The 26,348-nt window shown below is 47.8% G+C and overlaps 1 protein-coding gene across 1 annotated transcript in view; it reads left to right on the top strand.

Annotated features, from left to right (window-relative positions):
* KCNQ1 (potassium voltage-gated channel subfamily Q member 1) overlaps positions 1-26,348 on the top strand; it is a 361,243-nt gene that overhangs the window by 245,418 nt on the left and 89,477 nt on the right. Inside the window, exons 14-15 of the mRNA XM_027868695.1 lie at positions 1,629-1,675; positions 2,687-2,748. Of these exons, the coding sequence (XP_027724496.1) occupies positions 1,629-1,675; positions 2,687-2,748 (109 nt within the window). The remainder of the gene's footprint in view (positions 1-1,628; positions 1,676-2,686; positions 2,749-26,348) is intronic.

Raw genomic sequence — 26,348 nt, forward strand, 5'->3', positions numbered from 1 at the left:
TCCATCCATCCATCCATCCGTCCATCCATCCATCCATCCATCCATCCATCTGTCTGTCCATCCATCCATCCATCCATCCATCTGTCCATCTGTCCATCCGTCTGTCCATCCATCCGTCCATTCATCCATCCATCCTGTCCATCCATTCATCCATCCCATTCATTTATCCATTCATTCAACAAATGTATCAAGTGGGACCTATGTCCCAGGCAACAGTGCTGGGTGTGGGGGACACAAATGAGCAGAAATGAACCAGTCCCTGCCGGCCTGTCCTCTAGGGCCATATGGACTCTGCTCAGATGCAGAAGTACCTGGACTTTGCTGGGGTTTATTCAAAGCAGAGGAGAAAGCAAACCTGTCTTGGGTGTGTTTCAGAGCTGTGGGAGCAGGGGCTCCTGATGCCCAGATGGGCCCCTCCACCACACCCATGAGAGCACACTCACCCACGCTGTCTGCACACTGCTTAGCTCTGGGCCCCCATTCAGTCTGAGCTCCTGAGGGAAGCCACTGGACATGTTTTGTTTCCAAATCCCTAAACATGTCTCCCTTATTGAATTGTGAGCTCCTTGAGGAAAGGGACTGTCTTTTGCCTCTTTGTGCATCCCCAGAATTTAGCAGAGTGCCTGGCACATAGTAGACACCTAATAAATGTTTATTGGTTAACATTTACTAATCCCACATGGGACGCTCATTCGGTGATGCAGTAATGTTGATGCCGGGCAGGGAAGCTGCTCTCCCCCAAGTGGGAAGCTTTCCTGCAGAATCCGACCTCCTCTGCCTCCTCCTGGGACGTGGTAAATGTATAATATATGTCATTGATCAGTCCCTCTCTAGCTGGGGGCATGTTAGCAAAGACACGGCAGCTGGATGGAGGACAAGGGTATAGATTATCAGCAAATCTCCAACGGCTCCTAACTTCTGCAACCCCAATTAGAGCAGGCAGACAGGACAAGGCCAGCAGCAGCAGCTGGGCCAGGCCTCACTGATGAAAAGGTTAAGGAACCACTCCCAAGACAAGTCCTGACTGCTTACTGGGTGCAGTTACCCAGAGCTCCTCATTGCCTCCAGCAGCATCTTCCCTGCTCCCCGAAGCAAGAGCGCCAACCTGCTGACTGGGTCTTAGTCCCCTTAAAAGCAAGGGTAGACCTGCATTGGCCCAAACGTAGAACACCTTTTTCCCAAAGCTGGTCGCCGTCAAATCTGGGTTTGTGATCGGGGATGTTTTTAAAGACATACCCGCATTAGACTCAGTCCCAATTGGGACGGAAGCATCCTCTGAGAGTCAAGCTGGGAAGGGCACGAGGAAGGAGTTACTCTGAAGTTCAGACTCCCAGGCTGAGCCTCCTGTTGGTGGAGGCTTCTCTGATACTTCTTGGAGACGCCTGGAACTTGCCTCTGACTGGGCTGGGATCTCCCTTTCCCGTAGGCCCAGGGCCGGTAGTCCTCTTCTGAGAGCTCACCACACGCTGAGGCCCAAATACAAGGGTATTCTGATGCTTTATTTCAGGGAGTGATGTCAGCACTTTGGAAGCTTCTGAGCATTTCAAGTGTGCACCTTGCCCTGGGCTTAGCTCTGACCCTTGGGGTGACTCAGCTGCTCCTGACAGACTCTGTCTTTTTCTTTACAGGCTGGACCAGTCAATAGGGAAGCCTTCTCTTTTCATCTCAGTCTCAGGTAAAGTTCTGTACCTTCTACTCACCTCCAGCGGATTGGAGACCAGAGGTCCAGCTGGGTCACAGATGTGGCCGCAACCTTAGGGGATGTTCTAGTGTGGGGAGCAACCTCTCCAATGCTGCTGCGCTCCTCATTGCTGTACTCATGACAAGTCCTGTTAAATTGGGGCAGGAAGTGAAAAAGGAAGCCTATAAAGGAGGACTCCTATTTAAGTAAAACCAAACTCAAGATTGAAAGAAATGATGAATTAGAGGGTAGGGGATAATCATTTTACAAAAGAAGGCTTTCATTATGGAGTTCCTTTAAATCAGAGGCTCTTAATCTGCAGTCAGTGAATTCGGTTGTTTTTGTTTTTGTTTTGTTTTGTTTTTAACAAGTTGTAACTGCTCCATTTTATACAGTAAGTTAAAAATACCTTTCTGAGAAGGGGTCCATGGGCTTCACCAGGCTGCCCAGAAGGCCAAGGACACACACAAAAGATTAAGGACCCCAATTTTAGGTAGTAAGTCTCCCCTAGTATCTTTGAAATGAGATCTAGTTACTAAATTTTTATTTAGTCCCAGTTTTTTAGTAATACAATGTGCAGTGTGGGCATAGAGGAAATTGTAGGGAAGTAAATGTGTTTGATAGAGAGATGCTTACAAAGAAAATAGACCATGAGTCATGGAGAAACAAAATGACTTTAAAATGGTAACATTGTTTCTCTGAGTCACATTGTATACGTGGGGGGTTTATAAGAGGAGCAAGAACTCATTGACTTTAATGACTAGTATCCCAGAGCGGAGCATTCCACTTGAGGCTCTTGGAGAATCTTAGAGAACATCTAGACTGACCCCATTGTTCTACACGTTGGGAAACTGAGATCCATAGAGGGCAAAGTTGCCTGAGGGCTGTAGGAGAGCCAGGCCTAGACCCCCTTTTCGTCCCCAGGGGACGTCAGTTCAGTGCCAAACTGTGCTTGGATCCGCCTCTGCTGTTCACCCGGATCATCATGTCTCTTTCTTTCTCCAGAGAAGAATAAAGACCGAGGGAATAACACGATTGGAGCCCGACTGAACAGGGTGGAAGACAAGGTAGGAGCGAGGCTCAGTGTCTCCTGTTGTCTCAGTTCGTTTTCCATGGCCGCGTGCCGAGTGCGGCTCTCCAGAAGCTGGGAGGACTCTGTTTCTCAGATTGAGCACCGCGGGGGAATTGAGATTTCCCATCTTGTTATGGCTGTTTTCCCCAGCACGGTGAGAGAGCAGACATCCAGCGTGTCTCGAGGTCCCGCCTGGCATGTTTCTGCATAGTATAAATGATGCGTCTTGGTGGTCTGCGTGCTTCCTGCGTCCTAGCCGAGGGTCTGTGTGCCTGGAGTGCCCTTCTCCATTACTGCCCTGAGCTTTCCTTTGGACCTCCCCCATGGCATCTCACTCCCTCTCCTAGGCCAAGGGAAGCCTGGGACAGGAGCTTACCTGCGTTTTATTTATGAACAAGGAAACCTTTCCTTGCAAGAGGCAGGCAGCCAGGGGTCACAGCACCACTCTCCCTGGTTCAGGGCAGGGTGCTCGTTGGTAGAGGCAGTGGGCATTTCTGCCGGAGCCATCTTTGTAGTATGCTAGTACAGGCCAGGGCCATGGCTGAATTTTCCAGGGACAGTTACAAGGGAAAATTTCTCAGATCCACAATATGCTCTATCCTGCTTGACCTGGTTGTCATCTGTAGTGGGACAGTGTCTGTGTGTGTGTGTGTGTGTGTGTGTTGGCCTGTGGCTGATGACCCAGAGGGGAGGTCTGCTGTCCACAGACCATGGGGCCAGCCACAATGACTCTGAGGACTCAGTGCCACCCCTTGTATCTAGAATTAGTGAGAGCCATGGAATCTTGTTTACTCTGACTCCAGACTCTTAGGGTAGACACTGCCCTACCCAAGACAACTTGGGTCCTCCTTACCTCATTATGGGGCCCAGGCTGACCCTTGAGCAGGTAGGGCTAGCCTCCTGGGGAGGGGTGCCAGGGTAGCCCCATGGGAGGTGGGCTTCAGCACCGTCCCTGGAGTGTGATCTGAGGTGGGGAGGCCCAGGGCTTTCTTTAGGGGGTATGAGAAGAAGGAAAGTCAGCACACACTCACACACATGCATGTACACATGCATTTTTGTCCAAGTCAGAACAAGTTAATGGGAATGCCAGGGACATCCTTGCAGGGAAGAGCAGAGGCAGTCACAGAAGAGCTAAGGTGGCCATCGGGCAGAAGAGGAGGCCTGGATGGGAGAAGGATGAGGCTACTCGTTCATCTCAGTGATTGGTTGGGCTGTGCTCAATGCATGTAAAGGATCCCTGAAGCTGACCCCTAACCCTGCCCTCAAGCACCTGAGCATTGATTAGGTGTCTAATCCTTATAGTAAGAGGTCATCACCTCAGAAGCATAGCCAGCTCTGACCAATAGCATCTCTTCAAATGTGACATCTATTCCCTGCTATCAAAACCTGGAAAGACCATGGTTAAGCTTGAATGTGTGTCTGCAGCCTAGCCCTGGGCTTGGTCTGACAAAGGGCAGGCCATCCTGGGGGCATGTAATTATTTCATTAGTGACGTACAAAAGGATGTATGCCTCAGCCTGCAACCTGAGCGAACAGCTCTCCATCCAGAGGTGTGTAGTATGTTTCGTGATAATTAGTCCAGATCTGTGATTGGTCATTGTGTTGGTCAGAGTTCCCAAGTCTTTCAAAGTTGTTTGTCCTTACAATATCATTTTTATTGTAAAAATTGTCCCCTGGTTCCACTCACTTCACTCTGTATCAGTTCTACAAATCTTCCCAGGCTTCTCTGAAACCATCCCTTCATCATTTCTTATAGCACAATAGTGTTCCATCACATTCATCTGTCATAACTTATTCAGTCATTCCTCAACTGATAGATATCCCCTCAGTTTCTTTGTCACCACTAAAAGAGCTATTATAAATATTTTTGTACATATGAATCCTTTACCTCTTTCTTTGATCTCTTTCTATATTTAGTAATAGTATCGCTGGGTCAAAGGGTATGCACAGTTTAATAGTTTTGGGGGCATAGTTCCAAATTGCTTTCCAGAATGGCTAGACCAGTTCACAGCTCCAACAACAATGTATTAGTGTGCCTATTTCCCAACATCCTCTAGCATGTCATTTTCTTTTCTTTCTTTCTTTCTTTCTTTCTTTTTTTTTTTTTTTGGTCAACTTTGTCTGATGGTGTGAGGTAGTATCTTGATTTCTTTTAATTTGCATTTTTCTAATAGCAATTTCAAACATTTTTTAATATGGCTATTGGTAGCTTGGATTTCTTCCTCTGAAAATTACCCATTCATATTCTTTGATCATTTATCAATTGGGCAATGGCTCTTATTCTTATAAATTCAAATCAGTTCCCTATACAGGCAATGAGACCTTTTTTCAGAGAAACTTGCTACAAAGATATTTCCCCGCCCCCAAATTTCTGATTTTCTTCTAATTTTAGAAACATTGATTTTATTTGTGCAAAAAGTTTTAAATTTTATATAATCAAAATTGTCTATTTTACGCCATGAGCTTCTCTATCTCTCTAGTCGTGAACTCTGCCCTTATCACAGATCTAGAGGTAATTTCTTGCATGCTTCCCTAATTGTTTATGGTATTACGCTTGACGTCTAAATCACTTCCTCATTTGGAGCTTATCCCGATTGATGGTGTGAAATGTTGGTCTGTACCTCGTTTCTGCCAGTCTGCTTTCCAGTTTTCCCAATAGCTTTTGTGAAATAGTGAGTTCTTGCCGCGACACTGGAACCTTCAGGTTCCTCTCATGCTAGTCCATTGTATTCATTTGCTTCTGTATATTGTGTGCCTGATCTGTGGATCAATCTCCCTGTTTCTTACCCAGTACTAATATATTTTGGCAACTATAATTTGGTAGTATAGTTGAAGATCTGATACTGCTAGGACCCCTTCCTTTCAACTTTCTAAAACTTATTTCCTTCATATTCTCTGTCGTCCAGATGAATTTTGTTGTTATTTTTTCTAGCTCTATAAAGCAATTATTTGGTGGTTTGATTGGTATGTCACTGAATAAGTAAAATAATTTAGGTAGCATTGCAATTTTTATTATATTGTCTTGGCCCACTGATGAATAATTATTATTTCTCTAATTATTTAGATGTCTTTATTTGTATAAAGTGGTTTGTAATTGTGTTTACATAGTCCCTGCATATGTCTTGACAGGTAAACCTACCTCCAAATATTTTATATTTTCTGTAGTTATTCTAAATGGAATTTCTCTGTCTCTTCCTGCTGTATTTTGTTGATAATATATAGAAATGCAGATGATTAGTGTCAGTTTATTTTACATTCTGCAACTTTGTTGAAGTTGTTAATTGTTTGAATTAGTTTTTTTATTTCACTAGGATTTTCTAAATAAAATATCATATCACCTGTAAGAAGTGATAATTTCATTTCGTCTTTGTCTATGCATATTCCTTCAATTTCCTTTTCTTGTCTTAGTGCTGTAGCTGGCATTTTAGTACTATATATAATAGTAATGTTGATAATGGACACCTTTGCTTTATCCCCAATCTTACTGGAATGGCTTCAAATTTATCATCATTACAGATTATTGATGGTTCTTATTTTTAGATAGACACTATATCATTTTAAGGAAAACCTCATTTATTCCTATCCTTTCTGGTGTTTTTTTTTTAATCAGAAATGGGTATCGTATCTTTTCAAAAGCATTTTCTGCATCTATAGGTAGAAAAATATTTTTGTGTTTTTTGTTACTCATATGATCAATGACATTTATAGTTTTCTCAATATCAAATAATACCTGCATTCCTGGTCATTTTGCCATTCTTACTAAAATAAATCTAGCCTGGTTATAGTGTATTCTTCGTGATACGTTGCCATAGTCTCTTTTCAAATATTTTATCTAAATTTTTTCTTCAATATTCATTAGGGACATGGACCGTTAGTTTTCTTTCTCTATTTTACTCTCCCTGGTTTAGGTATCAAGGCCATATTTGTGTCATAGAAGAAGTTTGGTAGCATCCCTTTTCCCCCTAACTTTTTCAAACAGCCTATCTAGAATTATTGTATATGTTGTGTTATATAGTGTTGTTCTTTAAATGTTTGATACAATTTACTTATATCATTACATCCGATCCTGGGAATTTATCTTTTTTTATACTAATAATTGCTTTCCCCTTTCTTAAAACAAAAACTAAATTAGCTAATGGCTTATCTTTTTTTTTTTCCAAAAAATCTAATTTTTTTAATTCAGAGATTTTTTTTGTTTGAATTTTATTAATCTATCCTTTTATTTTTAGGCTTTCTATTTTGATGTTTATTTGGAGTTTTTTAATTTGTTGGCTTTCTCGGATTTTTTTAGTTGTAAACCCAATTTATTAGTCTGCTCTTTCTTTTATTGATGATAATTCCTAGAGATACAAATTTTTCTTAAGTCCCATTTTGGCTACATCCCAAAAAATTTGCAGTATTGTCTCAGTGTTGTCATTATTTTTAATGAAATTATTTCTGATTTGTTCTTTGACCCACACATTCAGGCTTAGGTTATTTTGTTTGCCACTTAATTTTTAATCTTTGCCTCAAAGGTCCTTTACTGCACATAATTTTATTGCATTTTGGTTGGCAAAAGATGCGTGTAATATTTCTGCATTTGTTTATGAGGTTTTTATGCCCTAGTGCAATTTTTGTGAAGGTGTCATGAACAGCTAAGACATAGGTGTACTCTTTTCTATTCCCATTTAATATTCTACAGTTTTATCACATCTAACTTTTCTAAAATTCTATTAAGGTTTTTTGATTTCTTTTTTTTTTAATTTTGGGATAGGTTTATCTAAGTCTGAGAGGGATAAATTGAGGTTCTCCTCTATTATTTTACTCTTTCTTCCTGTAATTCATTTAGCTTTTCTGTAAGAATTTAGATGTTATACCATTTGGTACATATATGTTTAATATTGATATTAATTTAGTATCTGTGCTACCTTTCAGCAAAACATAGTTTCCCCGTTTATCTCATTTAATTAGGTCTATTTTTACTGTTGCTTTGTCTGGGATCATGATTGCTACTCCTGCCTTTTTTTTTTTTTTTTTACTGAAGTGTGGTAGATTCTGGACTAGCCTCTTATTTTTTTCTCTGTTTATATCTTTATGTTTCAAGTGTATTTCTAATCCATTCTGTTATATTCTTCCATTTTATACATGAGATCAATCCATTCACAGTAATGATTGTTAATTGTTTATTTCTCTTTACCATAGTCTCTTATGCTTTTCTTTCTCTTTGTTTCTTGCTGTAGATAGATAGATACATAGATACATAGATACATAGATAGATAGATAGATCTAGGAATCATCAGCATAGAAATTCCAGTTAAACCCATGAGTGCTACCCTCTTTGAAGTCAAAGGTTGTTTCTCTGTTATTTTCACATCTCCAGGGACTGGTACAGCTCCTTGCACAGTAGGCGTTTGATATTAATAAATAATAATAGCTAGCATGTATGCATTGTTTTCAAGTTTGCAAAGTGCTTTTCATGTTGTCATTTCATAATAATTATTTTTATAATAAACATTTACTTAAATGAATTGAATCTAACCAAACCAACCAACCAAAGGTATATAAACTGAGAGGATTCTGAGTTAATGAGAGATGTTCCATTCCAAGCTAGGGAAGACCATGGTGAATAGAGGGGGGAAAGTGAGAAGGGGGAACGAACAAGGGCCCAAACAAGACTGAGAATGGGTTAGGGGCTAGGCTCAGGAGCAGGCTGGCAGACTTGGTGGTCTGGAGAGAGCAGGGAGTCAGAAGCCCCATGCGCAGTCAGGATGGCCCACCTGGAGACCCCAAAATTGATGCAACTTCAGCCTCAGGCAGGAAGTCTCTTCCACATTTCCTGCTAGGGTAGAAGTTTGTCCAGAGAGATGGGACACTGGGCTCTCAAAGGTATTTTCCAGATCAAACATTCTATGAATGAGATGCCCCTTATCCATCTGTCCCTGGCAGGGATTGGACAACCTTCTACCATCACTGAAACTCTTTGGCAATGGGGTCATCTGATGGCCGTGATCCAGGGGAACCATAAAGAGCCATTGGTTCAAGGAAGGAGCACCTCATATGAGTCTGAGAGACTGGACTTTGTTTCTTGCTTTCCTGAGGCCACCCCCTGTATCTCCTTGGGGAGCCCCCAAACTGGGACTCCTTCACTGCAATCATGGATGTCCAACCTTCTTTCTTCATCTCTGTCTGGTCCTTCACCCACTTCCTCATGTCAATTAAGTCAGCTCCTTATAGGTAGTGTTAATAGGTCACAGAGATGACCCAAGGGGTTGTTCTTTTTTTGAAGTTTTTGTCTGCAATTCTCTCTCTCTCTCTCTTTTTTTTTGCAGCCAAAAACAAGGTTTATTGAAGATTTGCTATATTAGCTAGACTCTTAAGGAATCTGAGCATCTATGGGCTATTGGCTAGATTCTAAGAATCAGAGCATCTTAATGGAGACAAGATGGACCTTATATACAGAAAGACTGTGGGAGGGATCTGGTAGTGGCCAAGTAGTTTGGGGTGATGGTAGGAAGGGCCTAAGGAGATCTGGGTGGGAGTGGCTAGTAAGAAAGACTGTGGAAGGGACCTAGGAGTGGCCAAGTAGTCCATGAGGTAATAGAATGACCAAGGGTGGTAAATGGAGCCTAGGTGGGACCAAGGGTGGGAAATGGCAGGGGGCCATAGGGAGGTAAGACAATGGAGGGGAGATTGGATGTAGCCACAATGACAGAGCAGTTGATGGGACCATAGCCTCAGGGGAACACCAGAGATCTGGCTATGTGGGAAAGTCCAGGGTTTTTCCCTTCTGGGGTCCAGATTCCAACCCTGTCATTCCCCACTCAAACAAATGGCCCGGCCCGGTCCCTTCACAGTCCAGGAGGAGCTCACTTGGAGTTCCTGGAAGAAGAGGGGCAGACCTTGGCGGGGAAGCAGTGTTGGTAGGATGTTCCAAGGCAGGGGTAATGGAATATTATTATGCTGAAAGAAACTATGAATACAATTAATAAGGAGAAACATGCAAAGACTCTCATGAACTGATGCAGAGCCACATAAGTAGAACCCAGAAATCTACCCACACAATGACTACAGTGGTGTAAATGGAAGGAATAATAAAAATCCACAAAAACTGTATAATTTAATGACCAAACTTGAAGGCAGGAAGAGAACATGCACCCTCCCCTCCCTTTGCAGAAGTAGGAAGCCCTGGGTGAATCATCGGCTATACTGTTGGACTCAATTGATCTATTAATTAATTCTGCCGAACTGGTTTTTTCTTTCTCCCTTTTACTCTTTGTTCCATGGGATAATCTATCTGGGGAGTAAAGGATTATATCTGGAAATGAAGGTGATGCTAAAACAAAAAAAAAAGTCAATAGCATTTTTAAAAAAAACCCAATTCATTAGAAACTCAGTCGCTTTTGGAGTGTTACATTATTGTGTGTATTCTCTCGGTTCTACTTTCTTCATTCTGCATAAGATGATAAAAACCTTGCCATATTTCTCTGGATTCCTCATGTTGATCTTCTCTTACGATTACAATAACATTCCAGTGACAGAAACTTCTAAAGACACTTCTCAAGGGACAACATTTTCTGAATAGCTACTGCAAATGACCTAGCATTGTTTTGTTGTCTTCAGCAGGCAAGCCGCAGTGGTCACTTTTTGACATTGCTTCCCCTTTAACGTTGGCAATTCTGGGTAGAAACACCTTCAAACTAATGGGAAACACTGGCACTGAGACTGGCAGCCTGGCTGCTGTGTGTTAGCTATTGCTTTGGGGTGCTTCCTAAACAGGAAACACTTGCAACCAGGTGAGAAAAGGAGTGGGTGTTGTTTTCGGCTAGGAATAGAAAGTAGTTGTGCAAGGATCTCTCTGGGACAGAGACTTTCTTTGGCTTCCTTGTCTATGGTTTTTCGAGAGACCTCTAACCGGCCTGTCCGTTCCTCCTGCTACTCATTCCACCATTACCAAAGAGTCTTTCTCATGTTTTCCCTTCTCCTTAATTTTCCCTCTACTACTTATACAGAGTAGGGGTGAAGCGTGTACCACGGCATTCAGTTACTCTTTAATAGATTGCAAAGCCCTTGGTAGAAACACATAGGACATCCTCTGATGAAACTCAAAAGTCTTGATATCCTCTTCACCAGAAACTAGTAAGAAGCAGACCTGGGAACAAAACCTTGCACAAGTCTCATGAGACAAATTGGGTTTTACAACTTTTTGTCACAGATTTGTAATCCAATATAGTGCCTGGCCATGGTAGACACTTAATAAATGCTTGTTGACTTGACAAGTGAGTTAAAAAAAATTTTTTATTCATGCTTTCTTAAAAAATTACAGCCATTTCCCAATAATCCTCCCTTCTCCCAATAGAATTCTTCCTTATTAATAAAGAAACACAATTATGCAAAATAGATCAATGCATTGGCTGTTTCTGACAGTGTATATGTAGTTAACTTGTGTTCCATCATCTTTCTAGTGCCAGTCAGGAGGCATACTTCACTATTGTCAATGCACTGATCAGAGTTCCTAAGTCTTTCATTATTTTCCTGTACATTGCTGTGTAAGTTGTTATCCTGGTTCTGCTTAGTTTGATTTGCATCAGTTCATATAAGTCCTCCTGAGTTTCTCAGAATTCTTCATATATTTAGTTATCTATATACCATAGTTTGTTCAACCATGCCTCAATCGATGGGCACCCACCTTGTTTCTAGTTCTTTGCTACCACATAAAATGCTACTATACATAATTTTGTGTATATGCAACCTTTCGTCCTCTGACCTCCTTGGAATATATGCCTTAGTAGCTATACCACAGAGTCCTCCACTATTTGGCAACTTTACGTCTTCTAACTTGTTACTGTATTCTTATGGTCATGAACAGAGCATTTCTTCTTTCTACTTTGATCTTAGAGGGTCTAGAGATGGAAGTGCCCCAACTCTAATTTTTGTCACCTTTACCCCAATGTCTATTCTAAACCTCTCTTCTACTCAGGCTCCTGGTTCCACTGTCTTGTCTCCCAACAGATGACTTCACCTTCTGCTTCACAGATCCTGACACCATCTGATGGGATCACTTTCAGCTCCCTTTTCTCTACTCCTTTTAACTTCTCAATATCTCAACTCCCTTTTCCCCCTCTAGTTTCAGAAGATGGCATAATCCTCCTTGTCAAAGTTAACTCCTACTACACCTTTTTTTTTTTCAGCCAAAGACAAGGTTTATTAGAACATCCGTCATATCGGGCAGACTCTTAAGGAATCTGAACATTAGTAACCTATTGGCTCGATTATAAGTATCTAAGCATCTTAATGGAGACAAGATGGACCTTATATACAGAAAGACTGTGGGAGGGATCTAAGAGTGGCCAAGTAGTCTGTGAGGTAATAGAATTCCAGGGACCTGGACCACAGGGCCAAGGGAGAATGGAGAAGTGGCCTGGGGTCGTAGGGAGGTCCACAATGAAAGGTCAGTTGATGGGATCATAGTCTCAGGGCAATGGTTTTTCCTTTCTGGGGCCCAGATCCCAACCCCATCATTCCACCCTCAAACAAATAGGAACCCAAATTCTTTTGGAGTAAGGGGTGAAGGTCTCGGCTTCTGGAACTGCTTCCTGCTGGCAAGGGGTGTAGAGCTGTCCCTGCCTCGAGGGGGTCCCAAAGAGGAGGCTGACTGGAACTGAGCACAGGCTGCATGCAGGGAACGATGTGGGGATGTTGGCTGGTACTCGCTGTTTGCTACCAACTGTAGGTGAATGGCCCGTAGTCTGGAAGACACAAAGACTGCAGGGCCCAGATATAAAGCAGGGATGAGATTTAGGGCCAACTTTGAGAGGATAATACACCCTTAGCTCTGTTTGGATTCAGATAATTCAGTTTTCCAACCATACAGTATCAAATCCATCTCATAGCCAGACTCGGGAATAGCCAGGTGGGTAACGTTCCCTTTCAAAGGAACATAATGGGGAAACTGAGCCAGGAGGATCCCATCTTAGACTGAGGCTAAAGTTGTCCTCTCAGCTTTTCCCAATGCTGACTTCCCACCAGTATCACATTCTTTGAGTAGCTTGTGGCATTTCCTTCAGATGGGGGATTATTGATTATCAATGGATTATGATCCATCAGACAACTCAAAATAAAATTCTATGAGCTTTTACGTCAAACAGCAAAATTTACTAATCACAGCTTAGGAAAAACTTTTCCAGGATTTATATCTCAAAACTTAAATTTATCCTAGTGTAAAAAGCCAATCATTAGAGATTTCTATACACTTGCAAATTCTCAGCAAGCCATACATAACCCAAACAAGCTTTTTGACTAGTTTACACATTAAAACAATAACCAACAATAGCTAAATTATTTTAACTGTAACCAAATTATGAAAAGTTGCTTGACATAACTGATACAAAAAGTTGACCAATTTGAAACTTGAAACAAACTCATTACCAATCAGGTGACTTCAATTACGTTAAATGCATTTCCAAATTACTTTACACAGAGAATCAACCTCTCATCATTAACAGTTAAAACTACAATTTTAAAAAAGCGTGCTTACCCAAGTTTGGAGGCTAGCTTCATTACTTTGAGCAGGATGTGCTGATCCTGGGTGATGCTTCCAGGCAAAGGTTGCCCTAGAGCCCAAGCCAGGGAGGCCCATGCTGTAGCTGCTGTCCCTCCCCCCTCCTTCCTTTTCCCCAGGTGGGGGAGGGCGAAATCAAAAGTGAGGGGTAAAGGGTGAAACTCTCTTCTCCCATGACAGGGGTTAACAGGTACCCTCTTGACTCAAGAGAAGGGAGTGGGAGAAAAGAGTGACCAGGGTTGTAAGGAGGAGTTCTAAACTCTGTAATGATCAATCACAAAACCTCCAGAATCTGCCAAGATATTTTTAGCTGTTCTAACTTTCCCTGTCACCTCCGTGAAGGAGGATTCAGAGGTGCAGAGGGAAGGGAGTAAGTAAGTAAGCCTCAGGGAACCAAAAAGCAACTGCAGTTTCGCCAATTCCCTAGCACCGAGCGAATTAACAGATACACTTCCGGATAGGGCGTCCATCCTTGTCGTCTATGCTGCGGAAGGTGTACCCAGGTCCATGGCCTCAAATCAACCCAGTGGACTGAGAGCCTAAGAGCGTCAGGTCCAGTGCGAGACAGCCTCGTAACTGTCTGCCAGAAAAGCACCTCCAAGACTTGGTGCTTGGAGAGCAACCCCAACTGCAGAGCAAGAAGGGGTGGGGGGGAGGCTTACGTATCTTCCGATCTTGGCTGGAGAAGAACTTGGGGTTAGGCAGTTTTCCCATATGATGTGGTTTAGAGGTTCAGGGGTTCTGGGACCCCAAAATCACAACACAAGTCCTGCCTGAAAGAATTTGACCCAAGCCTTCTTTCAGCCAAAGACAAAGTTTATTAGAACATCCATCATATTGGGCAGACTCTTAAGGAGTCTGAACATTAGTAAGCTATTGGCTAGATTTTAGGAATCTGAGCAGTGGCTAGATTTTAAGAATCTGAGCTGCAATTCTCTTTTTTTAAAAAAAAATATTCATTTATTTATTTTTAGTTTTCAACATTCACTTTTATAAGATTTTGGATTCTAAATTTTCTCCTCCTCCTTCCCTTCCCCCCTTCCCAAGACGGTGTGCAATCTGAGGTAGGCTATACATATACAATCATATTAAACATATTTTCACATTAGTTATGTTGTAAAGAAGAATTAAAACCAAAGGGGAAAACCATGAGAAAGAAAAAAAAAAGAGAGAGAACAAATAGTATGCTTCCATGTGCCTTCAGATTCCATAGTTCTCTCTCTGGATGCGGATAGCATTTTCTATCATGAATCTTTTTGGAGATGTCTTAGATCCTTGCATTGCTGAGAAGAGCTAAGTCTATCAAAGTCAATCAATGTTGCTGTTACTGTGTACAATGTTTTCCTGGTTCTGCTCACTTCACTCAGCATCAGTTCTAGAAGTCTTTCCTGGTTTTTTCTGAAATCTGCCTGCTCATTATTTCTAATGGAACAACAGTATTCCATGACATTCCTATACCACAACTTGTTCAGCCATTCCCCAATTGATGGGCACCCCCACAATTTCCAATTCTTGACCACCACAAAAAGAGCTGATACAAATATTTTTGTACATGTGTGTGTTTTTCCCATTTTTATGAACTCCTTGGGATACAGACCTACAAGTGGTATTGCTGGGTCAAAGGGTATGCACAGTTTTATAGCCCTTTGGCATAGTTCCAAATTGCTCTCCAGAATGGTTGGATCAACTCACAATTCCACCAACAATGCATTAGTGTTCCAATTTTCCCACATCTTCTCCAACATTTATCATTTTCCTGTTTTGTCATGTTAGCCAATCTGATATGTGTGCGGTGGTACCTCAGAGTTGTTTTAATTTACATTTCTCTAATCAATAGTGATTTAGAGTATTTTTTTCATATGACCGTAGCTTTGATTTTTCCATCTGAAAACTGCCTGTTCATATGCTTTGCCCATTTATCAGTTGGGGAATGACTTATGTTCTTATAAATTTGACTCAGTTCTCTCTATATTTTAGAAGTGAGGCCCTTATCAGAGATACTGGCTGTAAAAAATGTTTCCCAGCTTTCTGCTTCAATGAGTTTGTTCTAGAACATACTTCCAAGCTAATGTCATGAACCAGCCAAAGGGACTTCAGGCTGGCCAGTCTTCATTCATTCATTCAGTAAAGATGTTGTAAGTGGGCCCTGCCTTTGGGAGTCTAGCCCACCTATCAGCCCTAGGTCTCCCAGGATCCAGTGGGGTGGAGCCCTTCCAGCGAGGCCCCAGACCTTCACAAATAGAGGAATATTTCAGGGCCCATGTTCATAGTGGTGGGGTGGGCAGGCCTGGGCAGGCAGGGCCAAGGTGACTCCTCTCTGGGGTGAGCAGGCTTTTAAGGTCCTTGCAGGAAGGAGCTGGGTGGGGGTGGGGCGGGCAGGACCTTGTCAAGCCTCCCTAGACGCAGCTCACTCTGTGCCTGAGAGGTGACCTCTCTCATGGTCACCCAAGCAGCTCATCCCCTCTGCCAAAAGAAAGCTGCTCTACAGAGCCCCAGTCTAAAAAGAGCGAGTGCCGTTTGGCCCATGGCTGCTCTGTGGCTTGAAGTCCACAGCTATGGGGATGCAGCTTCTGCAGCAGCTCGGCCCCGGGGCTGACAGAGGGCTCTGGCCTGCTGAGCTCTGCCCCCTTCTCCGTGCACCCTTGGTCCTCCAGGCCTTTTGTGTCCCAGATGCCCGCCAGGGGAAGGGACAGAGACTGGCTGACCTCTGGGGTCAGAGGACCACAGAGCTGGGCCTGGAAGGGACCTTAGAGGCCATTAAGGCCAAACCCTCATTTTCCAGAGGAGGTAGCCGAAGGAGCCCAGAGAGGCTGACTGACTACCCTGGGATCACACAGCTAGTCAGGGGCTTAGATGGGGTGTGAAGCCCAGTGGCTGAACTCCCAAAGAGACTTCTTAGCTTTCCATGGTGCTGCCTCACTCACCGGCCTCGGTGGCACAGAACAAGTGTTCTTCCTCTCCTCTCCTCCCCTCCATGGCAGTGCCAGCCAATGCCAAGCGCAGCTCATGCTGCCCTGAGAGAGACAAAGCTTTCTGTGCCCGCCTCGCCACCCTCCCCCAGCCTGTGGCCCCCTCTCACGCAGTGCCTGAGAAAGCTTTCCCAGGCCACCATCCAGGGCACAGAGGCAGAGGTGGTCCAGACAGAGGACCAGCCTTATCTCTGAAGCCATCAGGGCTGCAGACAGCTCCAGCTTGAGCCCTGCTGACTCTGGGGGAAAAGCTAGGCCCCGGAAATCACAGGGCTCTCCAGGGGACCCAGCTAACTCCCAGCACCCCTAGCTCTGGCCTTAATCCCAGGCCTCCTCGCAGCCAGATGGGGGAAGCTAGGTCTCCCTCCCTTGTGGCAGATCTCAGAGCAGAAGGTGGGGGATGGGGGGAGGGAGTAGGGTCCCCTGCCCTGCCCCCTCTTTAAGTAAATTCTGCAGATGCCATCTGAACTTTACAAGGAAAGACAGCCTCCCAAGACCAAGAGGGTCAGGGTTATGGAGGCTAGGCCAGCTCCTTCATTTTAGAGAGGAGGAAACTGAGGCCCACAGAGAAAAATGTTTATTATTTAGTCATTTTCAGTCATATCTAAACCTTTGTGACCCTTTTTGGGGTTTTCTTGGCAAAGATGCTGGAGTGGTTTGCCATTTCCTTCTCTAGCTCATTTTACAGATGTGGAAACTAAGGCAGACAGGGTTGAGTGACTTGCCCAGAGTCACACAGCTAGGAAGTGTCTCAGGGCAGATTTGAACTCAGGTCCTCCTGACTCCAGGATGGCTGCTCTCTCCACTGCACCCTCTAGCTACCCCACAGATGAAAGCGACTTACCCAAAGCCCCACCGGTAGCATAGGGCAAGCCAGGATTTGAACACTGATCCTTGGACTCTGAATTCAGTGCTCACTTTCTTACCCCAGTTACATCCGGAGTGGATGCTGGTCCACAGAGCATGGGTATCCCTCACAGTGCAAAAGAACTCCCCACCAGCTTTATCAAGCAGGGCAGAGAACAGAGTGAAAGCATTAGGAGCCGTTGACCAGTAAGAGCCCCTCTGAAGTGTGGAATGTGGCACCACAGAATTGGAAAAGGCTTGTGAGCCATCTGCCCCACCTCTCCCCCATTAGAGACATAAAGAAACTGAGGCCCAAAGAGGCGAATTACTTGCCAAGGTCACACAAGGAGTAAATGGCACAACCAGAGTTGAACTGTATCCTTGCTGCCCTGCCCAGCCGAGTAACGAGTTGGGTGACTCTACGGTCCTGCTGTGTTTAAATAAAGTGTGAATCGCTCCCCATGCCCTTCCTCCCTCCAACCTTCCCTTCTCCCTACCAGCTCAGCCTACTTTGGGAATACAAGCATGGGAATTCTGTTTGCAATGTCAGTACAGACTTTAAAATTTAAAAGGCAGCTAGGTGTCAAAAAAGGAAGTGAGCTTACCCCTATTCTATAATCAAGTCCATAGGCTCCAAGGGCCCCTGGAGCCAGTGCTGAGCTCCAGGGGGGAGTGTGGGGTGGGAAAGAGGAGCCTTGAGTGGGCATCCCCTGGGAGATCAGGAAAGCAGCCGACGGTGGGGCAGGTTCCTCAAAGAAACAGCTGAAGGGATGCTTTGTGGGATCCCAAGCCCTGCAGGAAATGGGCAAAGTGGGGCTTCACAGAGCAAGAGGGTACCAGGGCAGGTGTCCTGGCTTCCTCCCCAGTGAGGCACACACCCTTTCCTGCTGGCTGGCTTGACTTCTGAGGCATGAAAAACCCATTTTCCATGGAATGCTTTCCCCCCAATGTGGCCCAGGCTTCCGTCTCCTCCCTCTCCCCACTGCAGCATCATGGAAACTCAGAGATTAGCTGGGAAATGGCCCTGTTGTGCCCACTCAGCACAAATGGGGCGGGCGCCAGGCCCAGCCAGTGCAGCAGACCCAGCACCTCTTCCTGTCCTACTCTGCCTTTGTCTTATTGAAAACCTGGTGTGGCTGTAGACTCTCTGAGCAAGTGGCAAATGCCATGGCCTCCTCCCGAGGGCTCTCCTAATCCCGGGACACCTCAGGAGCCTGCCTCGGGCTGGTCAGTTCTGCCTCTATGCCTGCCCTTTGGTTCTGGGGATGGAGCAGTCAGTTTTCTTTGTCTTCTCACGAAAAGCCAGAAATAGCACTGTGCGTGCATGAGTACACGCGCACGCACACACACACACACTCATTCACTCACTCATACCCACAGAGAGTTTCAAAGAATCTACTCAGAGGGATAGCCAAAGCCATCTGGTCCAACAGATTCTCCACACTACAGCCCGTTGGTAGCCATCCAGCCTGGGGCAGAGTGGTGGGGTGAAGGAAAGAGAACCCACCATCCCCCCCAGGCAGCCCCTACCACACAGGGGATCTCTCATTGAGAGGAAGGTTTTCCTACCATTCAGCCTTCAGCTACCCCTTTGGGGTTCCCTCTCCAGCTCCCTGTTCTACCTTCTGAGGCCAAGCAGAGCAAGGCTGATTCCTCCCTCGTGGGCCACAGCCTTGCGTGCGTTTGGGGACTCACGCACCAACCGAGCTCCAGTCTTCCATCCCAACGGGAAGCCTCCTTTAGCCTGCTGTTCTCAGGTTTGGACTTTCCATCTTGTTGAAAGTCCTGAAATCATTGCTCACTGGACCGTCCTATCACCCTGGGCTTTTCTTTCACTTTTTGTCTGAGTGAGTCTCTATCCCCAACCAAACCATGACCTTGACCTCCCTGTGGGCTGGGCTTATGTCTCCTTCTCCAGGTCTCTTCAGGTGTAACCCTGCATTGGGCTGAGTGGTGCTCCTTCAATAAGGGGTAGATGTTGATAGAGTTAGCCCTTCTCAGCAGTGCAAGGATCTAAGACATCTCCAAACGCCTCATGATGGAAAGTGCTATCCACATCTAAAGAAAGAACCATGGAGTTTGAATGTCGATCGAAGGACACTATTTGATATTTTTTTCTTCTGTTGTGTTTTGTTTCCTCTTTCTTGTGCTTCCTCCTATTGGTTGTAATTCTTCTTTACAACATCACTAATGTGAAAATATGTTTAGTAGGAATGTATATGTAGAGCCTATATCAGATTGCATGACATCTTGGGGAGGGAGGGGGAGAAAAATTTAAAACCCAAAGGCCAAAAAAAAAAAAACCCAGAAAAAACAGGGGCAGCTAAGTGTTGCAGGACAGAGCACTGGCCCTGGATTCAGGAGGACCTGAGTTCAAATCTGGCCTTAGACACATAACACTTACTAGCTGTGTGACCCTGGGCGAGTCACTTAACCCCATTGCCTAGCCAAAAAAAAAAAAACCCAAAAAACAAAAAACAAAAACAAAAACCCCACCTCAAAAGCCTATGGAAGTGATTGTTGAAAACTAAAAATAAATAAATTAATTAAAAATTTTTTTTAAATTAAAATAAAAAAACAAGGGGTAGATATTGATGGTACTTGGGTGCGTTGGCCTACTGGCTGTGCTGGGATTGGGGTTTGGTGGCAGTGTTGGGAAATCTTTTCACTGTAGCCATGGAGGAAAATAGGAGGCCAGTGCTAGAAGAGGCCTCAGGCAGAAGGGTGAGACTGAGAGGGGTCTTAGGACCCAGAGCCCAAAAGGTTGGAGAGGGGAAGACCCTTAGAACAATGAAAGGCAGTCGGAGGGATTTTAGAGCCCAGAAGGTCGGAGACAGGAGGGTGCTTGGAAATCATTTGTTCTGAACTGACTCAGAGGAGGCCAGGGCTCCAGGAGCACGGGGACAAGGACTTATGACGGTGACGCCCACCTGGTGGCAGAGCTGGGAGTCGGCCTCAGGGCTCCCACAGACCGGGCCAGGGCCCTTCGTGTGACCCCAGCTCCCCGCTGGCCTCGGCCAGTGAGCAGCCCTGCCTGGGCTTCTTCCCAACACTGCCGGCGTCATGCTGCGATTCGTTCCTGGGCAGGGCAGGGCTTTGAGGGCAAGGAGCCTGGGTGCTGAGGCCCACATCTGGACGACCGTGCAGAGGGGCTGACCTCCCAAATCTGGAACTGGTGGTGATGGCATCAGGACCGAGGTGCAGGTGTCGGGGAGGGCAGGGTTTGCCAAGCACACTCCCTCAGTGTCAACAAGGACAGTTTTCCCAGACTGAATCCCAGGGGCGGGGGCAGCAGTCTGCTGGGGAGCCTCCTGGGTAGCAAGATTTGCATTCGGACTGTCTCTGAGTCGGCAGGTGGCTACCAATTCTGCCTAGGGCTCTAGAACTCTGCTGGGTGCCGGGGGGATTGGGAGGGCGTGAGCCAGTCTTGGCATCTTCTCTGCCATGGAGTGGAGGTGACAAGGTGGTGACTGCCAACCAGTGAGAAAGCTGGCTCCATCTGGCCCACACTTGGCAGGGCAGAGAGAGAGAGGTGCTAACCCTGTCTGGTCCCAGGCCTCCTGGAGGAGGTGGCACTTGAGAGGTTCTCTGAAAAATGGGTAGAGTTTGGGGACAGCTTGGAGAGATGTAGCCTGTCCCCTGCCCTGCCAGGGGTCAGTGGGTCTGCTAGAACCAGAGGAAGGAAGCTGGGGAGCGTGCACCAAGGTCAATCTAATTTCTCAAGCATTTATTAAACGCTTACTGTGTGCCAGGTACTCTGGATACATAGACGGAAATGAAAAAGCCCCTGCCTTCAAAGAGCTTCTAGTCTGCTGGGGTACTGTGCATGTGCGCACGTGTGTGCACATGTGCATGTGTGGGTATGCATGAGCGTGTACCGTGTCCATTCTACATGTGGACGAAGAAGCAAATACGAAGTGATTTTAGGAGCAGGCAGCAGGCAGGAAAGGCCTGGCTCCCTGGAGACGGCAGCCCCAGAGCGCCGCCCTCCGGTCACGGCAAGCTGCAGCCGTCCAGAAGCCAGTGGAGACCTCTCACTGGAGACCTCTGGGCCAAGCCACCCTACCCCGTTCCATCACCCTAAGGTGCTGTCTGTGGAAACACCCTGAGGAGCAGTCGCTCTCCAGGGTCTCATCTAGTCAGTGTCAGAGCAGCGATTTGAACTCAGGTCCTCCTGACTGCAAGCTCGCCTCTACCCTCCGCTTCACCCTCCCACTAACACCCCCATGAAGCCTGGAGGCCGGCCATGAAGTCAGTGCCAGACGGTGGGTAGTGGGGCTCAGCTCCGTGGATCAAGCGCAGCCCAAGGAGGGGTTCACAGAGGCCCTGCCTGGTGGCTCCATCTCAGTGGGAGGAGGGGCCCAGGGAGGCACAGGGCATTCGTCTTTGGCCTCAGGCTGCTCCTGCTGATGGAAGAGGGGAGCGGTCTTGGTCGAGGGGGTCTCTTCTTCATTTTTTCTGGCCGTGCTCATGACTTACAGCCCATCACAAGTGGTTTTTCTCTGCCCAAACCAGGTGCGGAGGCAGCCGAGCCCCGGAGCCTGGAGCTGGAGGCTACTTCTGCACAGAGGGCTGGGTTTCCGAGCAGGGCCACACGCAGAGAATTAGCACCCTGGGCATTCTCCCACCAGGGCTGGAGCAGGCAGGATGCCCCCAAGTGAGCGAGTCTGGGTGGTGGCCTCGGGTCAGGGTTCTGTGAAATGCAGAACCTGGAGGGGAGGGGGCTCAGTCTGAGACGGGTGCACCATCCCCCACCGGTGCTCTCAGTCCAGTCCTCCATTGTCTCCAAAGCCCAGCTCAAGCCTTGCTTCCTCCCAGAGGCTTTCCGTGATTACACAGACCCAGCCTCCTCCTCTGAACCCATACAGATCTGATGCTGGACCCTATAGGTGTTCCCTTGGCTTACCTCCACCCGTCTCATCTCCCCAGGGAGTCTGGGAGCTCTCCAAAGGCAAGGACTAGCTGGGCCCTTCCTTCTGCTCTGCCATCGCCTACTTTAGGGGTCACTGCTGGCTGTGTGACCTTGGACAAGTCCCTATCGCTCTCTGGGCCTGACTTCTTCCGTAAAATGAGGGGGTTGGTTTATAAAGTGCCTCAGGGTCCTATTTGGAGCTCAGGAATCATTGCTGGTTCAGTGAATGAGTGCGTGAATGAACACAGTGGAGAGTGAACCTTTCCCCACGTGCCCGAGATACCTTCTCTGGAATGGGGAGTCAAGGGTTGGAGAAAAGCTTCCTGGGAGCAGGCAAGGGCTGAGGATGGAGGGATAGCCCTTGCTCTGGGGGTGATGAGGTCTGGGCCTGGGGGCCCCTCTCACAGCTTTGACGGTGTGACACAGCAGCGGGAACCCTAGTCTTAGGGCTTGGGGACGTGGCTTCCCATTTCAGGCCCATTCCTTAGTACTATGAGCCCTGGGACAAGACTCTTCACTCCTCTCTCGGGGCCTCAGTTTCCCTATCTGTAAAAGGAGAAGCTTGGGTGAGGTGATCTCCAGGGTAGCTTCCCTCTCTCATCTCTGCGTCCCTAGGGCACCTTTCTGGCCTGCTGGGCCGAGCCTGGCCTGGGGCCCCAGGAGAGGCTTGCTTCTGACCAGGAGCCCCACTTCCTTTCTGCTGCCTCGTGGGCCTCCTCGGCCTCACAGCTGAAGCTCTGGGCTCCCTGGCCACGGCCAAGCCCCCTCACATCAGCCATGGCGCTGGCAATGCCTTCCCAAACAATACCCTGATCCAGTCTCCTCCCCTTGGGGGCTTGGCCATGGGGCCATCTTTACGATGTGTGGCTTCTGACAAAGCCATGGACGGATGGCTCCAGCTGTTAATCACACCCGATTCCTTGATATATTAAGGCTATTAGGATTTAATTAGGTGAAGATGCAGATGCTGGGGAGGGCATTACCTCATGTCTGTGTAATGGAAAGCTAGTGACTGAATTAAGTGGCGTCACTTGTTAATGGTGGGGGTGCACAGGAGCAGATGCCAGGGAGGGGTCAGTGCTGGGCCACGGGGCCTTCAGGCTCAGCTCAGCTTGGGGACAGGGCTGGACCCCTTCTGTTGGACCCAGGCTGGCTGAGATGGGGGTGGTCAGCGGCAGCCTGAGGCCTGGACCAGGAGGAAGGAACAGCTGCATGTTGGGTCCCGGGCCCTTGTGCCTGGAAACAGGCCCTCTGAGCTGGGAGGGACCTGGGAGACTGCATCCAGGGGTGGGGGAACTACGGCCTCCAGGCCACGTGTGGCCCTCTAGGTCCTCAAGAGCGGCCCTTTGATCAATCCAAACTCCACAGAACAAATCCCCTCAATAAGAGGCCTACGTTATAGGCCAAGCCCCTCCTTTTACAGGGGAGGAAACTGAGGTCCAGAGAAAGGAAGGGATGTGCTGAGGTGAACGCCCCCAGGAGGGACCAGCCCCCGGGTCAGCTGACTCCCAAGCGGGGCTGTGGCCAATACGCAGCCATGGAAGTGACCCAGAATGCGGGCCGTCGTGGAATGTGGGCCATTGGGTTGGTGAGTGGAAAGGAGGGAAGACAGTCTTGGAAGCAGAGGCTGGCTCTGAATCCTCCTCCTGCCCCAACCTCAGATCTTCTCCTCTGGGCAGTCTGCAAAATGAGGGCACCCTGGGGTCCCTTCCAAGCCAACCCTCCTCCAGTCTCCTGGAACGCCCCAAGTGCCGCCCAGCCAAGCCAACGAGGGATGGGGAAATGGTTAACAAAGTAAACAGATGTGCAGCAGAGCAGAGATGAGGTTAATATGTTGTTTTCTAAGTCCATCGGCCCCCACTACGGTCCTTGGCCTCTGTTGCTATTTGAGGTCGACGCCTCTGGGCCCCCAGCACTAAGGAAGGCTCAGAGATCATTTGGACCCACATGCTCATTTTACAGAGGGGCAAACTGAGGCCCAGAGTCAGCACATAGAAGACGGAGCTCACGTCTCATCTTGCCAGTTGACAGAGCAGGAAGCTGAACCTGGAGGGGCTGGGGGCTCCCTGGAGGCGGAGGCGGGAGGTCTCAGCAGAGATGGCTGGGTCTTTTCCACTCAGCCTGTCCCTCCAGGCCCCTGGGATAGGCTTCTGGCCAACAAAAGCAGCTGCAGCTGCAAAGGTGGGAGCTCCTGTTCCCCTCCCCCGGCCTCCCATTCCAGCTCAATGAGGTGTCAGACCCCAGCCAGAAGATTCTTGGCAAGCCTTGTGTTGAGAGAGCGTTTTGCTGACAAGCCACTTTGGGGGACGCAGGAGGGTCAGGGGGTGGGGAATCGCTCTTATCCGCCTTCACCTCCCTCTCTCCTCCTCCTCTTAAAAAAATCCAAAAAACCTGGAGCCTGAAAAACAGCTAGATGCCCAGAAGCCAAACACCACAGCCTCCATCTGCGCGTGAAGCCCCTGGTCCTGCTCAGCGAGGCTGCTTTCTAGGTGGGCGGACAGCATCTGGCAAGTCTGTCTGGACCCTCCTGGGACCTCTGGGGTGGAGCTGGGCCTGTGCTGGGGACCAGGGACCAGGACCAGGCCAAGGGCTCTGTCTCCCAGGCCCAGGCTTACCCTCAGCCCTCAGCCCCCAGCGGGGCAGGGAAAGCGGCCTTGCTGCTGGGCTCTGGGGATGCCTCTGTGTGCTCCATGGACAGTGCCTTGCTTAGGCCACAGACGGCAGCAGGGCTGACTCCCTGGGGTGACCCACTCTGCCCACCATCGTCTTTTCTGCATGTCAGTGGAAGGATTTGCTTCAGGTCCTTGGGGTGTCCTTCCGCCCTCCAGAATGAGAGACAGGATCCCTTGATCTTTCCCCTCCTGAGGCAACCTTTGGCTTTTATTGCTGTGAGCCCCAGCACATGGTCAGGCCTTGAGCCAACGACTGTGCCTTAAGTTAGAGGGGCACCTCCGTTGTGATCCCCAGAGGGCTGGGCCAGGGCCGATGCACTCTCTTTGAGTGGTGCCCTGGGCAGGGCAGGCCACCCACTGTAGGGAATAAATCAATACCAGATGTCATCAATCAATCAGCATTTATAAAGTACTGGCGTACCGTATGCTCCCTGATGCTTTTGGCGTCTGGTGACAGGCCGAGGCCTGATACCAGTGTGTCTGGGGTGACTCAGGATGAGGCCAGGCATCCCTGCTCGGGGGGGTGCTCTCTACACATCTGCGTGACCAGGTTTGTCAGGCTGGGGTTGTGATGGATGGGGGGACCCACCTCCAAGCCTTAGGCCCGGGCTTTGTCCCTTCCCTATCTCTGACTGGCCCCCCTCCAAGCCTCCCTGGTGCCTTCCGACTGGCCTCCCTGCTCCCCTGTTTGTGCCCCCTTGCCAGCGCATCGCTCACGTACACGGCTCACACGATACTCCCGATCACCTGGGCATCCCCCATCCATCAGTGACTGGTCCTGAGGCAGCTGAGAGGCCTTGCCGGAGAGTGAGGGAGGGCGCCTGACGCCTGCTGTACCCCGGCCCCGCCATCGTCCCTGGTGTCTGCGGGCCTACCTATTTACAGCAACAATCACGCCTCACGGAGGCGTTCCATTGGCCAGACACAAACGCTCCAGCCTTGCTCTGTGTGTGCTAATGACGGACAGCTCCAGATGAATGGTGGGCGATGGGGGCCCTTGGGACGAGGGACAAAGTGGCCTTGCTGGTTCAGCGTCATTATTTCCATGAGCACCACAAAGATGAATTGGACAGACCATACAAAGGCCTTTAGTCCCAAGAGGCGAACGCAGGCCAGGGAAGCCCGAGCTGGGATCAACACATTCCTTTCATTTCATCTAATTTCTTTTGGAAAGTCCCCATTTGCACTTGGCTGCGTGGTCATCAGGGGCCATGATTGAGTCCATTTGTCGTCTCCTGTCTGTCTCAAGTCCTCACGTCAGAGTGGGGGGGCTCGAGAGATCACCAAGTCTCAAAGAGCACAGGGATTGGACATTCCCCATGTGAAGTCCGCTCCACACAGGCAGCTAAGAGGCCGTGCGTCCAACAGAGAGGCACCGACAAGAAGCAGTTAGAGTTTGGGTCAAAATGTGGTACCCAGCCTGCCTCTAGGACCAGCTCCATGTGGGGAAACTGAGGCTCAGAAGGAGAAAGGGATGCTGCCAAGGCTGCATAGAGTCCGTGACAGCCAGAACACAAGCCCTGGGCTCTCTGCATCCCATGTTCTCAGGGTCAGGGGAAGGTATTCAGGAGGATGGAAGTCATGCTGAAGAGGAAAGGAAGAGAAGGCCCAAGGATGGCCTGGCCAGAACAAGGAGGGGAAGGCCCAGGGATGGCCCGG

Source organism: Vombatus ursinus, unplaced genomic scaffold, assembly GCF_900497805.2.
Source record: "Vombatus ursinus unplaced genomic scaffold, bare-nosed wombat genome assembly UNPS02014790.1, whole genome shotgun sequence".
Taxonomy (NCBI): domain Eukaryota; kingdom Metazoa; phylum Chordata; class Mammalia; order Diprotodontia; family Vombatidae; genus Vombatus; species Vombatus ursinus.